At 40.5% G+C, this 18478-nt stretch overlaps 1 protein-coding gene across 6 annotated transcripts in view; it reads left to right on the forward strand.

The window, feature by feature from the left end:
• enox2 (ecto-NOX disulfide-thiol exchanger 2) overlaps nt 1-18478 on the forward strand; it is a 191512-nt gene that overhangs the window by 146279 nt on the left and 26755 nt on the right. For all 6 annotated transcript variants that reach the window (XM_086017831.1, XM_086017830.1, XM_086017833.1 and 3 more), the window contains 3 exons: nt 5575-5781; nt 10918-11151; nt 15125-15337. In XM_086017831.1, the coding sequence (XP_085873957.1) occupies nt 5575-5781; nt 10918-11151; nt 15125-15337 (654 nt within the window). The remainder of the gene's footprint in view (nt 1-5574; nt 5782-10917; nt 11152-15124; nt 15338-18478) is intronic.

Genomic DNA, 18478 nt, shown 5'->3' on the forward strand with positions numbered 1-18478 from the left:
TCTGTTAGGCGAGCCCCGTCGCCCATTCCACAACATGCTGCTTGACTCTGGACGACAAAGGGCTCAAGGTGTCAGTAATGAATACCGTATTTTCCGGACTATAAGTCGTTCCGGAGTACAAGTTGCACCAGCCATAAAATGCATAATAAAAAGGGAAAAAACATATATAAGTCGCATTTTGGGAGGAAATTGTGCGCTCATTTCCACTGAGCTACGATGGTAACATTTAGCTAACATTCACACATGTAGCATACAAGAAAGTTACTGTAAGATAACTTTAAACTCACCAAAACGGTTGTAGATTGATTAAATAAGCCTTTTATTTATCCCCGACCAAGTCTCCAAAAGTATTTATGTATTCCTTCGTAATTATGTCTTCGTCTCCTCTGTGCTCGGCTTCTTATGTGTGTGTGGCTGCATGATGCAATACCCCAGCCAGAATTGCCTGCCTGTTTGTGGTTCATTCTTTTTCAAACATCGTCTGCAAGTAACTTAGACAATTGTGTGTAATGAGCATGTAACGTATATATAGGAGCTGAATTGTGGATGATTGTACTGTGTTGTTGACTGAACATACTGATCGCTATCGCTAATGCTAATCGCGATCGCTAATCCTTAGTATGTCTGCCTGTTTGTGGTTTATTCTTGTTCAACCATCGTCTGAAACTAACTTAGACAATTGTGTGTAATGACATTTATATATGAGCTGAATTGTGGATGATTGTAGGTTGTTGACTGAACATACTAATAGCTATCGCTAATCGTGATCGCTAATCGTTAGCATAGGCTCATCTTGTTCATGTCTATGAAAATACATGTGTATGTAATGCATAGATCGATAGTATTTTCTGTTTCTTGTGCAGTTTCACAATATAAACAGGCAACTTCGCTGCACACCTAGAGTCTGTGGCGTTTGTTTGTGAATGTTTAGCTGTATGGATAAGCTGGCTTCCACGACTAGCAAGGCCTTTACAGTCAAATTGTCTTTTTATCATACCATTTTAATTACTTATTTAACAAAACAGACTAGACTTTAGACCTTAACCGTTTAAATTATTCATGCATTTTAATAGCTTTTAAGATGTATCTTATGTTTCTTTACGTGGGTTACAATAACATGTGAAATGATATAGAAATAATTGTCATGGCTTGTTAGTGCTGACTTGTATTTATGAAGTTTTGTCTCCCTCTGCAGGCGCTTTAGCGCTAAAGCGCCTGCAGAGGGAGGCAAAACATCATAAACGCGACATATAGTCCGCGACATATAGTCCGCGACTTATAGTCCGGAAAATAAGTACGGTGTGAACCTAGCCTTAGTTTGGTTTGATTTATTGCATTTTCATTCATTTCAATGGCAAACATTACCTCGAATTATGAATGTCCCAGGTTACAAATTAACCAATTAAGTTTCTAATTTGAGGTACCACTTTACTTGGTATCGCAAAGATCTTAATTATAATTACTTGTGCTCATATTTTGTATTACAGGGTGACATGGATTTTCACTCCCGTCCCATTCCATTCCTATCGAAAAAAATCTTGTCCCAGTCTCAGAACACATTAAAAAAAATAGAAATAGAATCCTGTCCAGTCCCGCTCCAGGTGAAAATGACTTCCACTTCCATCCTCCTCCCCTTCAGAATGACTCCCACTCCTCTATCGCTCCCATTTTGGAGGTCAGGTGAAAACGACTTCCACTCCCATCCTCCTCCCCTTCAGAATGACTCCCACTCTTCTACCGCTGCCATTTTGGAGGTCAGCTTCTTTAAAAAAGGCTGTACCTCTGTCAAAGTTTTTTTTTTTTTTTCGCCACTGGATAATCCCGCTCCCGTCTGCTCCTGTGAACTTTTTATCCTGTACTGTCCCAATCCTGTGCGTGATTAAAGGTAAAGTTGACTCCCATCCCGCGATGAACCGTCACATTCTGACTTAAGTTTAAATCCCAGTTGCTTCACTGCCCTAGGAAGGGAAGGTCATTTTAGAAAGAGGATTGCTCATATGATATACCGAACACTTTTTGACATTGCAGTTCCATTTCTCCATTGAAACGCAGGGAGCACAGTGTACTCTTGTTTTTACAATTGTGTGGTTGCACAGTTACTGTTGAGCTCCTGAAACTCAGAAAAGGCCCTTGATGGAAAGGAGTTTGACAGCCGTGCTGTAAAAAAGTGTTAGATTTGAGGATGTAATAAGTAACCGCAACACCATGAAGGAGCCTTGTAATTATATCGTACAGTATGTACGTCGTCAAGAGGGTTGTATGTGAGCACAAAATTAAGTGAGGAAAATAAAATGTGAGCATAAAATGAGTGCAGCAGTTTGCTTTGGCTTGCACCAGTTGTCTTTAATCTTAATATGAAGAATTTTCCACTGTGTTTTGGTATTATTTTGAAAATGACTGTGGTAGCACAAGATGTGCCTGTTTGCAAAAGCCACAGCAGTGAAACTAACTGCATTCAGGTGTTTAGTGTCTGTGTAACAGTGTTGCATATGGCTTCCATCAAAGGCCCTCCTTTACACCTCACACAGCGTCCCCTCTGGCTGACCTTTAGCTGAGCATTAAAACCTGCAGTCCTTGCCCCTCCCTCGCCAACTCCCGTCGGAGATTCATTTTCCTCCTCTATCCCCTTGCTGCGAAGTAACCTCACCGTCGGTGTGCATTACCTCATTTCTCCTGACTTCCATCTCACCTTTGCTTAGTCCAGCCCAACACATGCAGACCCCTTTGGGTCCTCCCTATTGGCCTAATTTGTGCAATATAAATGTGCATCAGTCGACGAGTTAGTCCAAATCTGGCAAACTGGACATCAAACAAAGGGAATGACACATTGTCGGAGCTGCCAACTGTTCTGCATTGTTTGTGTTACGTAAATCTCTGAACGTGGTTTTCCGGATATTTAAAATAAAGTCATAGGTCACATTGCCAAAAATCATAGGTCACATTGCCAAAACAGGTTGAAAACAAGCAAAAATACTTGGTAGATAATTGCGACATGCATTTGACAACACGCCGCTTCTGCCAGTGACTCCGGTGATGTAATGTTTCACTGCGCAAGCTAGCAGATGAGCCCAAAGTTAGCCGAAAGCTAACGACTGGAGGCTCATCCCGATCGCTGCTAGTTTTAATAAATTCATATCAATGGAGTGAAAGTGAAGCTTTATTGGCAAATTATTTTGTCCATTGATGCACAGATGACAATTATGTGCTAATGACAACTTTATCCATCATAGAACAACAAACGCCATCACACTGCACTGTGTTGTTTTACTGTCAGGGTCATAATTATACTTGCTTAAATACTCCAAATGACCATGCTCAGTGAAGCATGGCTAATGGTGAGTGACATTTTTAGCCATTTGTTTTTGTATTGGTCCTTGGAAGTAGGCCTATGTCTTCACATAAGAATGATTTTAATTAAAAAAAAAAAATGTGTCCGTGTGTATATGTGTGCAATGTCCATTGTCGTGATGTCACTGAAAAAAGTACACATATTAATAATTTTCTGATTGATTTAATCTTTGAAACATTCATATTCATTTGTTCAATACAATGCCATGATTTTAGTGAGGTTAGTACAGAGTCCAAGCCATTAACACACCAGTAACGCGTCAAGACATTGATTGGAAATCCGATTTATCTTGCATGTATACAGTAAAACTGTCCTGAAATGGGAGACATTAGCGTGCTTTGAGCAAGCCAGGCCACACCATTTATCATTTTCACAGACAGATTCAACAGCTGGTTTGTTGTACATTTGCCCTTAAGGGCTGAACATATGCTTTGAATGCATTTCACTCAAATTTCAAACCTTTTCAGAAAAAGGACCACTTAACCAAACAAAACAAAAGCAATGCCCTACAGAGCACCTAATTTTCAAATATATCCAAACCCAACACAACTTCAAAGAGTATTTAGTGGATTGTTGAAAACCTGATTGTCAAACTATTTAGACACCCTCGAAATAGATGCTTAATAATGTGTGATAAAAATCAAATGTTCTAAAACATCTATTGTATTATTTTTACTGATCCACTTAAACATAGTAGTTATTGTGTGAAAGGGGTCACCAACAAAGACTGCACATTGTGAGTAACCAATCTCATTGAACATGCCTCAGCAACAAATGCCAGCTTGATTTATTGAATTTACAGTACAAAGTGTATAAACACTATTGTTTAACAGCTACGGAGAGCATTTTGTCAAAAAATGCTTGGGAGTGTCTACCAGTTGTCTGGAAACTGTGTGACAGTTTTTGTATAAATTCACACTAGATCGAGTTAAAACCACTTACTGTTGAAACTTTTAGTGATGAAAAAAATGTGTGAATTTGAGCCTACATTGTCAACCAGTTGTGGTTTAAAGTCCAATAAGTACTAAGTTAAATAAACGACCTGTCTATGCTGTTTTACTCTTTGAGATGCCCTGTGAAACCCTCTAAAAAAAGTCCATATTATTCTACATATTTGAAGGTTTTTCAAAACTGGAACGCAGTAATTGAGGGAAAATGATTTGCTTTCATCTGAATCTCAATCTTATTTGAACCGTATCTGCAAGCTTCCAGGAAATGGACTCAGTGTGTATCTCTATGTATATACATTAGAACATAAACCTTACCTTCCCAATATTTGAAGCTACAGTATAATAACTAAGTGCTAAGATCACACCAACAAGCAGACCACCTGAACGTCTCTGTTCACAGTGATGCAAATGAAGGCACACCCTTGGACACAACTGTGAATCAAGGGTTGCTGTTCCTCTTAAAAGTATTCAAATCAGATTGTCTGGAAGCTTGCAGAGCTTCTTCGACAGAGCGAGAAGCATCCTTGACGTGCCTTTGATTATCTGACTCTCCCGTCGTCGACTCCTCCAATCACATCGATCGTGGCTGATCTATTGGAGATGAGATCAGTCAACACTCGACTGCTTTTTATAAGTGATTGCTGCCATGCGGAGGGGCCTTAAACCTGGTTCATTTTCATGCATGGGATGCTTTACTAGTTGCATTAATCTTACAAATACAATCAAGAAACCATTGCTCCCAAGTCATCACTATTCATGTGTTCGGCTTTTGATGACGATGTGTATTTCTTCGAGCGTCACGTGAGCACTGGATAATTTAGATTGGCTTCTTTGCTATTTGCTACTTTTGTTGTTCCCTCTTTGGAAATTTCACTTGAACGGCTTAATGGATTTTTGTTATTCTTCAGGATAGCAATGTCGGCTATCACTTTTTCCCACCTCCAGTTTGATGTATTGCAGCACTTAAACGTTTTTTTTATTGAGCCCGATAGAACAGACATTATTCAGATGTTGGTGTTTCAAGCACGTATTAAATTATTTAGTATTTTTCAATTGTCGCTACTGCTCCCTTCACTGCTCTTAATAGTAAAATAGTGTTGTGACTTGGATTTTATTGTCTTTCAAAAAGTTGGCTCAACTGTTTAATCTTCACAGAATGTTCTTGCTAGGAATAAATGATTCATTGGCTAGTACTTCTGTGGATGGAGAAAAAAACTGTTTGTTTACTATCCCCATCTCCGGTTTTCAGTCCAGCCATTCTTTTTCAACCAACAGATCTCCCGCCTCCAGCAACTAGAGAGCGCCCTCCAGGTTGTAAGACGGTGTTTGTCGGTGGCCTGCCGGAGAATGCCAATGAACAGCTCATCATGGAGATCTTCGGACAATGCGGCGATATCATGGCCATTCGCAAAAGCAAGAAGAACTTCTGTCATATCCGATTCGCCGAGGAGTTCACTGTGGACAAGGCCCTTTTCCTGTCTGGTAAGGAACATTTCTCAGCCTTGCCACTATTGTTGGCGGTTATTTTTTCCTTCATCGATTGATGGAAACGTTGTATGTCCCGACCTTTTGAAAATCCATAATGATGCCTTCGAGCATGAACATCATCATTTCCTACAAACTGATCTAACTATTTTAGTGGACAGATGACTAATACAGCCATCTGTTTTACTGTACTGTATTGGTACTGATACCAACACTTGCATCAGTACTATTATTTACATCAGTATCAATGCATCCCTGCTTGATTGATTGATGGTTAATCACAATGGTTGATCACGTCTTGAGCGCAAATGGGCTGCACTACTTATGCTATATATGGTATAGACCTCCACACTTGGAGGCTATTTGTGTTTGGCTCCGTGTCTACAACATGCTGATCTGCTCCACAAATTGCCAAATGTAATTAGGAGGCTTGCTGATGAAGTGCTCCCGTCACCATGAGTGAAAATCAATGCTTTTACTGTCTTCGTGAGTATTTAATTTTTTTCTTCACACTCTGGGCTAATAGTAAGCAGTGGCTCGCTTAGTCGCAACTGCCTAGCTCCACCCCCAGTTGTCATGTAGCAAAAGCCGTACTCCACGTTGGCCAGGCAGTAGAGACAGGGCTGGGTAAGTAGTGGCCGCACTCCTGAAAACAGGCTAAGTACATAGTAATTTTTGGTCCTTGGAACAGATGAATGGATACAAAAAATTCCCAAAATAGATTGTTTCAAGGAGCCACTGGCTATAGTTTCTCAGATTTTTTTTTGTAGTAGTCTGTTCTATTTATTTGTTTTTACTTTGTTTAAAGCTACTGACTGTGTGTTTACTCCCCGGCTACACCGGCTGCCTCCCACATTCCAAAAACACGCATCTTATTTTCATCGAAGACTCTGAATCAATGATTCTCTTTTATACCAAGTACCACCTCCAAAAAAATACTTGCTCTTTAAGTACCACCAAAATGGCCGACATTAATATACAGGAGTGTCGTAGGCCCAAGTGTTCGTGTATATATGTTTGGGACCTAAACGCCTCAGGATATATTCAAATACTTAATATAAAAAATACTCTTAAATCCTCACTGGAAGTTAACGAAATACTCTTAAATCTTTGAAATACTTGATTAAAATATAAATCTCTACTCATCAAAATACTCCTAAATCTGTGAAATACTCCCAAAAAGTTAAATGAATACTCCTAGATGTACTCAGATACTTAGTTTCCTAAATATTGTCAAATCTACTGCAGTGCTCCATAAAAGTGACCGAAATTCTACTACATGTACTCAAATAAAAAGTTAAACACCTGTACTCCCTTAAAGTTATGTAAATACTCCTACATTTACTCTGATACTCTTTAAAAGTTACCAAAATATTTATGAATATTGGAGAATTAAAAAAAAAAAAAAATTTAAATAATGATTCAAAATGTATTGCACATAAAAGTGTAATATAAATTCTGTCCGAATGTGTGAAAACAAACAAAGTGAGTGTTTGCAAAGTATTCAATCACTTTAACATGCACAGTTTGTGTGTATTTCTCTGATGTCTTTGCATACCACTAGAGGGAGATTCCTCGTACCACCACTGGAATTCGTACCCACTTTGAGAATCGCTGCTCTAAAATATCCATAGGTGTGAATGTTAACCTAAATGTATGAATGAAGATAAGCACTAAAGACAATGAATGGATACAAATAACCATAAAGCGGAAATCAACCCAAACATATATTTTTTGAGAAAAGCAGCAAAATCCACCCCTTTTTAGCTATCTCAGGGGGCGGCCATTTTGTCACTTTTTTTGACTGAAAATGACAATCACAACTGCTGGGGGCTCAGGTAACGACCAATCGCAGCTCAGCTTCAGAAAACAGGTCAGCCGTGATTGGCCATTACCTGAGCCCCCAGCAGTTGTGATGTCATCTTCAGTCAACAAAAGTGACAAAATGGCCGCCCCCAGAGATGGCTAAAAATGGGTGGATTCATTCTTATTCCTCAAACTGAATATTTATCAGAATGCCTTGTTTCAACTAGTGGACTTGCATAGAACATATTCTTGGAAAAATATGTTTGGGTTGACTTCCCTCTTTAAAAAAGTATGCACAAATAAAGGCCTCCTGTCAAATAAACTCCTTCCTTCTAATAGGCACCTGGTGCTCTTTGCAGTTGTCATTGTCATTTGATAGAAGAATAGTTATTGACAAGAATGGTTCCATATTGTGGGTCAACAACTCATACATTCAGTAAGGACGACACCAACACATTACTTACTGTGACTGCAAATCCTCAATTACCAGCTGGGACATAAACAGCCTATTTGCCGCAATGCTGATTCACACCTGCCTCTGCACAGCAACGCTAGCCGAGGCTCATGGGTATTGTAGTATCCCACGCCATCTGTCTTCCCAAACTATTGACGTGTGATTCATCTAGCATTGGCTCAATGAAGTTGAAGTGATTAAAAACGCGTCACCCATGGGATCGTCACTTTTCAGCACTTTAGCTTGCTTTAAATCGCAAAAAGACCTAATTCCTGCAGATGGCCTAGATGTCTGTTTTGGTCAGAAGTGTTGCTAAATTTTACCAATATTACCAGTAGTGTCAACCCTTGCTATTCACAGAGGAATGCCCTACAGCAAATAGCAACAAAAAAGTAGTAATTCACATCTCTTAAATATTTTATAATTCAACTAAATTAATAGTTTATGGCAAGCTGTGAATAAACTGCAAACTGTCATTTCAAATTCATACTACAGCATTAGGACTTCCATTAAACATATATGGTTTACAGATTATTTGATTTAAAAAAAAAAAAATCTGCTAAACAAAAAACTTCAGCAACACTAACACATAGATGGTAGATATTTTCTGTAATTTCCGCTAACAACCAATACTAAACTTGGTTCCACCCTAACATCCACATACTGTATCTTAGAAGAAGAATCAAGATATAGGACTTCAACACACCTCCTTCATGCCAAGTGCTATTTTTCTATTATCCAGCGATCCGGCCACCAGGTGGCAGTGTAATACACTCATGCAGACGCCAATGAATACGAGTTCCACAATTACGTTAAATGACTGTAAGCTTCAATAGTATTAGTCGTTTTCCGCGGAGGATAAAGTATGTATGACTCAGTATTGTTATATTTCCTGTCCACATGTGTTGCTGCACCGTTTGTGCTCAAATGTCTTAAACTTTAAGGATTATAAAACCACAACACGATGGTATGGCTTTTGTATTGTTTTTAGCATTATGCTAAAGGGACTTATCTATTTGCTTGTTTTAAATACACATCATGTCATTTGCTTTGTTTTATATTTAGTTTGACAGTAAACTTCAACTGAGAGTGGCAATAAACAGCTGGAAGCCTGTTTGTTGGTGTGGTCATGTGACTTTGACTGAGGGGTTGTCTGTGTGTGAAGTGTAAGTCCAGTTCATGTATTAGCCAGTACTTTGGACACACACACACACATTGCACATACACTGCAGCCTGAACACTCTGAGATCTCTCGACATGAAATATTGAAGTGTGCTACATTGCGCGGCAGACCTAGCTTTAAGCCCCGGACCCCAAGCTCATTTCTTTTCCTGTTTGCGCAATCCCCACCCCATTACAAATCCCTGCCACCGCTTCCACTGTCTCTAGTGATGAGAATTGAGTGAATCACGCACACTGGACACCATCCAGGTGTTACGTTGGAGGGCACCCGGATGAAAATAGACTCTGAATCATTTCAACAACAATTTGTTCATAAAATGGACTTCTAAATCCATGAGTCATCCTGAGTGAAAATTGAATATAAATGAGTAGTTAATGTGTAGAGTTGACATCATCACGAACATCATATCGCTGTTAAGAACTGCAGGCCCTCTGTTATAACAACTCATTCTCCCTTCTATTCATCTCTATATATCTTCTGCATGTCCTCTGTATGCCCGCCCTACCCTCTGTTAACTATATATACTCCCACTGTACACTCTCTATACACTTCTGTACACCTTGTATACACCATTTGTATACCACTATATGATACACTCTAAAAATAGTTGGGTTTAAAATGATACCATTTTGGATCAAAAATGGACCGATCAACTACTTTTTTGGGGGGTTGTTTTCCGCAAAATCAACCCAAAAATGGGTACTTTTGTACAGAACAATGCAAGAAGGTGGATCAAATTGACCCAAATAGTGGATGGGTCCATTTTTGACCCAAAATGGTGTTATTTTTAACCCAGTTGTTTTTAGAGCGTACATGGCTATAAACCCCCTGTATACAATTCAAACAGGATCTGTGACCTTTCCAGATAGACACCCTCTATACATTCCATACCACTGTATACACCCTCCAAACACGTTCTTTACACCTTCATTCATTTCTACCCACCTTCAACATGGGCTCTGTTTTCGTGACCAGCGTGACAAGTGGCGTAAATTGTATATTCCCCCGCTATACACTAGCTGTATACACACCCCCTGTATTCATACTCTCTAAATACCATTTATAGTCCAATACATCCTATACATCTGCTGTTCATCTTCTAACCCAGTCTGTACAACCTCTGAAACAAAGGTAGCCAACAATCAACGAAGATGGTGGCTGACGGTAAGAATCAATAGTCTCAAATGTCCCAAACACAATTTGTGGAAAATGATCTCAGCCATATTGGGTGAGGAGGAAGGCGTTCAAGATATGGACTAAGTCTCCTTGGTGCTCACTTTCATGACTCCTGTTTCATCCTGATACTCAACGGAATGGTATTGCTGCCATGCCACGAGGAGCTGTGCGGTCCCCAAAATTAATGTAAATTGTGGTGAAGATGCAAGTCTGAAGGCATCGTTGAGACAATTATAACTCGCTCTCGTGTGAATGGGCGGTAAAAAGTCGACAGCTGTCAAAGAGGAGGCTTCCGCCGCCATCTTTTTGACACCCTTGCTCGGCACAGTCGCGTTTTACTGTCAAATATCTGATGAAACGCTAAATATGCATTTTTGTTAACATTTGAAAAGCTGACAGCGATTGGCGCCTCTGCGCTCAACACTGCGGGGAATAATGACGTCAGGTTGTCGGACCTTAAGATGCACGGCGTTGCATTTTGAGTTACGGTTGGTCTCATCTGTTGTCTCTGAAGGTTATCGGATCCGTCTGGGATCCAGTACAGACAAAAAAGACGCGGGCCGCCTCCACGTGGACTTCGCCCAGGCCCGGGATGACCTCTACGAGTGGGAGTGTCGCCAGCGCATGATGGCCAGGGAAGAGCGGCACCGGCGCAAGATGGAGGAAGACCGCCTTCGTCCTCCCTCGCCTCCCCCGATTGTGCACTTCTCAGAGCACGAGTGCAGTCAGCTGGGAGACAAGATTAAAGGTTAAGTATCAAATTTAGTGTTATGTAAAATACCGGTGGAACCTCCAATGTCAGTTTCAGGGCTCTGGTTTACTTCAGAGTTGTTCTAATTACGAAGCAACTTTCCCACAGAAAATAATGTCAAGTGAACTAATCGATCCCAGGTTGTTACTATTTTCAAACCTTTTTCATTTTTCAGTCACTTTTCATTCTTAACCATCATACAAGAATAAAAGTAGTTTGACCTCATCTGAGAAAAAATGACTTTATTCTCATCTGATTACAATTTATAGTTAGTTTTTTTTTGTTTACTTCAAAAGCTGTCTGTACAATACAACAAGATTGTTTTCCTCACATAAGCATGACTTTATTCTCTCCCATTTTTAATCTTTTAAAGCATCGGCTATATAAGGTGACTTTATTAATGCGGCTTTATTTTTATAGCACATTTCACATACACGTTAACGTAGTGTGCCTCACATAATTAGAAAACATGTTAAGAATCATTTACAAACTCTTTTAAGACATTTAAAAGCAAAGTAAAGAAGTAAGTAGTTTACTCAAAAAAAACTACTAACTACGAACTAATACTCAACTGGAAAGCGTCTTTGGATGACCGGTACTTTATCTTTTTAGTGGGCTCATTATTGCTATCACATCACAGACAGGGAATTCCTTTTCTTCTTAGACTTAGACTTCACTTTATTGATCCCTTGCTAAAAAGTCTGCACACCACTGTTCAAAAAATGAGACCAAGATAGATCAATTCCAAAAGAAATTTTGCCATTTTTGTACATAGACAACAATTCTAATGTGACTTGTAACCTGTACAACTCTATTTATATATTTCATCTTTTTGAAAGAGGAACTAAACAACTGCAATAACATAGTTGCACAAGTGTTCACACCCTTTTAATTTGGAGGTTTGAATGTGTTCCAATTTAACCAGCCATCCATCGAGTCAGCACAAAACTGCCACCATTTAAAGTGCCTCGGAGTAACCCCAAATAAAAGTTCCTAAATTCTGGTAGCATTTTGTTGACACTGATCTTTAACCCGTTAAGGCCTAAAGCGCCTTTCTCAACAGCTCCCCAAAACCTAAGGTTGCCTTTGGAATTACCCTGGAAAACCTGAAGTTCTCCCAGAAATTCAACACTAACAAAATGATTAATGTCTCAGGCCGTGTTGCAGACAGAAACATAATTCCAAAAGAATTAAAGAGCTTAGACGTGGCTTTTACACAGGCAGCATTTATTATTATTTACTGTTTCAATTGAAGATGTAAAAATAACGTGTCAGTGCAAGAGAAGCACTATTTTAATTTTTTTTTTAAATCGAGTGGGAATTACCATTCTGTTACAAAGACGTCAATATCGTAATTGTCGATAAACCATATCATATCACGTTCGACTGGTTCCACTGGTCGTGCACGTCGTCTATATATCACTGCCCTAACTTACTTTGTAATCAGAGCTCCCGGCGATCGACGGCGTCCGCCATTAGCCTGCCTACGGCTCGAAACAATGCCATGACATCGTCCGCGGTCTCGCGACACCGTCACGTGTATATTCTGATGCATTAAGTTGGCTAAGAGACTGAGAATTGGATTATAAAAGGACCGTGAGGTATCCGCTTTCCCGGTTTGAAAGGTAGAAAGACGCAACAGCGCTCCCGGCTCTAGTGGTAGAAACGCGGTTATGCGCTCCCGCGCTTAATGGGTTAATTGGGTTATGTCTGTGTTCAGGGTCAACCAATCACATCCAGCTGGATGACCTCCAAATTGTAGCACTTTTTTGGGTCGTTTCCTTTTGGGGGATCCAATCTTGAACAGTAGCAAGTTAAATCCATCAAGTTTGATCACCGACTAAAGCGAGCCTTTTCCAAGGTTGTCTCTTCCTCTCCGCACTCGTGAATTGCCCTCTCTGTTTCTGGCTGAACAAACTTGTTACCCTAATGAGGGCAGACAATTCCAGGTCTCTTTCAGTCGCAGGCTACCTGATAACACAACGCCCCTTCACTTGAAAGCCGCTCTCCATCATTGTGTCTTTCTTGGCTCTCCTCTCTCGGCCCAGGCCCGAGATTTATTTTTAATCGCTTGGCACTGGCTCTTGTGAAATGAAGCCTTCCCTGAATCTGGGGGAAAAAGGCAGCAGGGAATCCCTTTTTCCTGTTCTTCCAAAGAACAATCCCTGCTATTGATGGCAACAAGCTCAGAGATGCACTTTACAAGCTGACAGTCGATAAATGACCCCCCCACCCCCACCCCTCTTTCTCTGCGTATGTCCGTGTAAGGCCATTTGTTATGTGTATGCTTGTGTTTTGCCTTTCATCCCTTAGGCCAGCTTTCCACTCACTCACCTTTGCTTTTTGGTTCATTTTTCATCTTTTCCGCAAGCCCTCCCCTCGCTCGTCTCATTGGCTCTGCAAGTTCCATCAGACTTGCAGGCCTATATCAAAACCAAGAACCCTATTGATTTATTTTTTAAGCCTATAACTTTGAGGGAGCTAAGGTCGCCCGACAGGTTTGTTTCATATTTCCTGTCAGCGCTCTTCAAACCCACAGGGATGTTTTGTTCTGTATCAAAGTAGGAACACTATTGATTTGAAAGGTCATCATGACCACTTGGGTCCCTGTTAATTCCTAAAATCCATTGTCATTTTTTTTTTTTAATAAATAGGAGTTTTCTATTAATTTCTGATGGCAAAAATAGATTTAGTGCCATGAAAAAGTATTTGACCCCTATCTGATTTCAGATTTTTTTTTCACATGTAAATGTATAGGATGATCATCCATCCATCCATCCATTATCTGTACCGCTTCTCCTCACAAGGGTCGCGGGGCGTGCTGGAGCCTATCCCAGCTGTCTTTGGGCAGTAGGCGGGGGACACCCTGAACTGGTTGCCAGCCAATCGCAGGGCACACAGAGACAAACATCCGCACTCACAATCACACCTAGGGGCAATTTAGAGTATCCAATCAACTTACCATGCATGTTTTTGGACTGTGGGAGGAAACCGGAGTGCCCGGAGAAAACCCACGCAGGCACGGGGAGAACATGCAAACTCCACACAGGGAGGCCGGAGCCGGGATCGAACCCGCGACCTCTGAACTGTGAGGCGGACGTGCTAACCAGTCGACCACCGTGCCGCCTAGGATGATCAAACCAATTTTAATATTTTAGCAAGACAACCCGAGTAAATATAAGATGCAGTGTCTTATTTTAATTTTATTTATTAAGGGAAAACAAAATCCAAACCTGTTTGGCAGTCTGTGAAAAAGTAGCTGCCCTTTACGTATAACCGGTTGAAATCAAGCATTTGCGATATCTAGTGATGAGTCTCTTCTTTGCAGAATTGTTGTAATTCAATTATTGGAGGGTCTTTGAGCAACTTACAAACTGATGGCCAGACCCTCGCCAGCAGAATGTTCTACGAGACAACAGAATTCCTTGTCCCGTTAATTGCAGCAAGTCATCCACGCCCTGAAGTAAAAGCAGCCCCGGAACTGCTCCCCAAAAGATTTATTTGTTGGCATGATGGTCTTTTTATCGGCTGCTATTATTTCGTGTACTTTTTTTACTTTTCTGTAGGTTTCAAGAACATTCATTTTATGTTACACATAGCGTCGACAATGAAATGACAGGATTCTTATCATTCAACTAATCCATTTCTACTTTACTATCAGCCAGAGCTTTGATGCCATCTTGTAACATCCAAACGCATGGCAGAACGAGCACAAAAATGCATTGAAATAGAAAAATAACAGGGAATAGCAGAAGATTGTTTCTTAGCAAAAATGTGGAAAATGAGTTTGTGAATCGCAAACGGTGAAAAGGTGGGAAATCACATTACATAATGTTAAAGTTGATTTTGTCTTTTATCATCATTGATTGTCTCAATTATTTGACGTGGAAGGTCCCTCCCTTGTCAACAGTGACAGTGCCTCGCCATCCAATAATACCCGACTGCCTTCTCATGTCCCTTCTTTAATCAGACGACAGCAAATTCGCCGAGGCGGTGCGCGTGCTTCTGACGTGGCTGGAGCGCGGCGAAGTCAACCGCCGCAACGCCAACAACTTCTACTCCATGATCCAATCGTCCAGCAGCCACATTCGCCGCCTGATGACGGAGAAGAGTCAGCACGAGAAAGAGATGGAGGAGGCCAAAGACAAGTTCAAGACGGCGCTGTGGGGCATACTTGCTCAGTGTGAGTTTTAAACCTTTTTGAAAGTCTTTATAGGGAGTTTAGTGTTCTTATAATTTTATATAATACACATGATATGCTATGAATGGAAAAGCAACGTGAATAAGTCCATTCTGTTTCTTTGTTTCTGGTTTGATGTAAGTCTCCAATGATAGAAACATAGCATAGGGCATGCTGGTTCGAATGATTTTACACGCAAATTGAACAAGGCGGTCGTATCTGAAGCTCTGAATGCTGCGCCAGAAGTAAGTATTTTTTGTTTGCGTATCATCGCTCGTTGATGGGAGACGGTGACTCGCAGGGAAGTTGACCAGCAGCAGGTAACATCAAGGTATTGTTATTCCAGAAATCGCAACAATAGTCGGGTTTGGTTCAGTTTGTGCTACGTGGTTTTGAGCAGAAGCCAGCTGGATAGTGACTATTATGATACAATAACTCATTACATTATCACCAGGAGGCTTCTCGTTTGGTAAAAGTGGAACAGCAGCTTATTTGTTAGTCCTTGTATAAAAAGGTCCTGTGCATTTGTTGTGCGCAATCTATCCTCCATATTGCGAGGTAGTGTATAAACTACAAAGAAAGCCCTTGCTGTTGGCCAATGTTTGATACAGTGTTATAGAAAATAGTTGTCACAACAGCGCTGTTGTAACATGTATGCAATGTGCACATCTACTACACCGTGCCCCGTGGCGTGACACCTGTGTACAGTATTTCCCCAAATAGCCTCATACCTGTAGTAGATGCGATTCCATAATTTGAAGACAAAGGGAAAAAAAATCTGGTTACGAACGCTATTGCTTAACAGCTGAGACAATTTGAACTGTGTTGCCAACCAAAGCAGACGAACGGGAGTGTGTGGAGTCTCACTGTATGAAGCAATCAGTTCCCTGCGCAGTATTAAAGACGATCTCACTTTATGTACACAAAGTTCCAGTAGACTCTGACATGAGCATCCCAAAACGTTGTGCGCAACCATGATTTTGATTTGTAGTTTCTGCCATTTTTCTGTATTTCTCTATAATAGCCCTTTTATTCAGTTTTAGACTCCAGTTTCGCTTGATATAACTTTCAATATCCCGGTAATATCCTTTAACCATGTTTAAGAAACAAATTTGTCCAAATGAGGTTGGTAAAAGGTATACAAACGCCATCTGTTTTGAAACAGGATTTGTATTTTACTCACTTTAGGTAACACGGCACTGAGCTCATATTTGCAGTGCGGCACTAAAGCACATTGTTAGTGGAGATAATACAATTTGCGGTGCTGAACAAGCTGCGGAATAACAATTAAAAAAGTCTCCAAAGCAACTCGTGTTTCCGAGCAGATAAATAGTCCCAATCAACACCAGCGGAATAAGCACGCCGGCCTCTCACTCGTCTCGCATGAAAGCCGTAAACGCGCATGCACTCTCTCTGCCTTCAATATTGATCAGTGCCATCAAATTACAGAGCGCGCGGGATGACGTTATTGATCTCTTGCTCGCCACTCTGTGCACACACGCGCTTCTGATGCGGTGGTCGTATTGACTTCCCTCTTTTATGCATTAGATCTTGCGGGATACCCAGACCGCCCGTACTGTCCCTCATGACCACCCATCATGAAAGCAGATCGTGTACTCGCTGGGTCATAGAGTTGAAATCGGTTTTGTTCAAGATGTATTTAGGTGCAGCATGATGAAGAAAAGTGCTTAGCACGTCGCCCTCGCACTTCTGAGACTCGGGGTTCGATTCTGAGCTCCTTCCTGTGTGGAGTTCATCTTCTCCCGTTAGTTGCGTTGGTTTTCTCTGGCCGATTCTGGAACAAATAATAATGCCGATTGCTTTTGCTTGATCTTGAAATCTTGATTAATAAATGCAAATAGTCATTGATCTCAAAATTTTGCATATATTCAACCACCAAAAATTCAACTTTAAATATAACTTAGAACTACTATTAAATAAATAAAGTAATAATACATTGAAATAATAGCGGTAAAGAAAACCTGCTGTGCGCACCTTGGCCACTTCCGGGCAGTGTCGAGCCTGGAGATGGACACATACATTAAGATAAAAACAGTAGAAGAAGAAAGTGATGAAATTGAACTTTGTTCATATAACTCGTTTTTCACAGGTAAGGGAGAATATATGCCTGTGAGTATTGTTATATTACCTGTCTGTTGTGTTAATGGAATATTCATTAACTTCTATTGCAAATCATTGCTCGCCCGTCAATACGGTTTTCCATAGACTGCTCGATTGCTAGCAGCAAAAAGCTGTTGATCTTTCTAAAACAAAGCATATTTTGTATTATGTATTGTGTGCAGTAAACTCCAACTGTGGTGCCGATAAACATCTTAAAGCACGCTCAGTGAGGGCAGGATAACATCACGATTACATTTCGATGAATTGCCCAGCCCTACTGAATACTCTACATTGTCCTTCATTGTGAATGTGAGTGTGAATGCTTGCTTGTCTATAGGTTTCCTGTAGTTGGTTGGCAAACAATCAAGGATGGCATCATTTTGAGGAAGGCGTGTATTGGTTCAAGGTTGACAACATTTTTTGGGGAGTTGGGGCCACTATTTGAGGAAATACGAAAATCCCTTCCAGATCCAAACCTCTATTAACTATTCAGGCAATATTCTACATAACATTTTAACTCTTAATTGTCATAAAGTAAAAAAAAAATAAATAAATAAGGTAACTGCTGTGTAAATAATCAAAAGTAAGCAACGTGTCAACAAAGTGAATGGCAGCCTTTCAAGACATGCGGCAGTTACATTATTTGGACAAAAGTATTTGGACGTGTTAATCACACCGATCAGGAAATGAAAACTCTTAAATTATAATCACATTTTGGAATTTTTGCCCAGGCAAGCTCCCTCATGTTGGACATCCCAGAGAGCCTGGCTCACATTTATTCCACACCAAACTCTTCCAAGCATGCCTTTGTGCACCTTTCTCCAAACTGTTCCCATTGAAACCAGAAGTGCACAATTGTCACAACATGAAGAAATCAAGGAGAACTAATGATGTTGATTTCTTATTGGTGAAGATTCAACGTGTTCCAATGCTTTTGTCCATATGGTGTATATAGAAATACGACCATCAAACTGCAAGATGATGCTTTGGCATCCGCAGGTAAGAAGGCCACATGCTTACACG

The sequence above is a fragment of the Filicampus tigris genome, chromosome 2 (genome assembly GCF_054856515.1).
Source record: "Filicampus tigris isolate MCC_2025a chromosome 2, RoL_Ftig_1.0, whole genome shotgun sequence".
NCBI lineage: Eukaryota > Metazoa > Chordata > Actinopteri > Syngnathiformes > Syngnathidae > Filicampus > Filicampus tigris.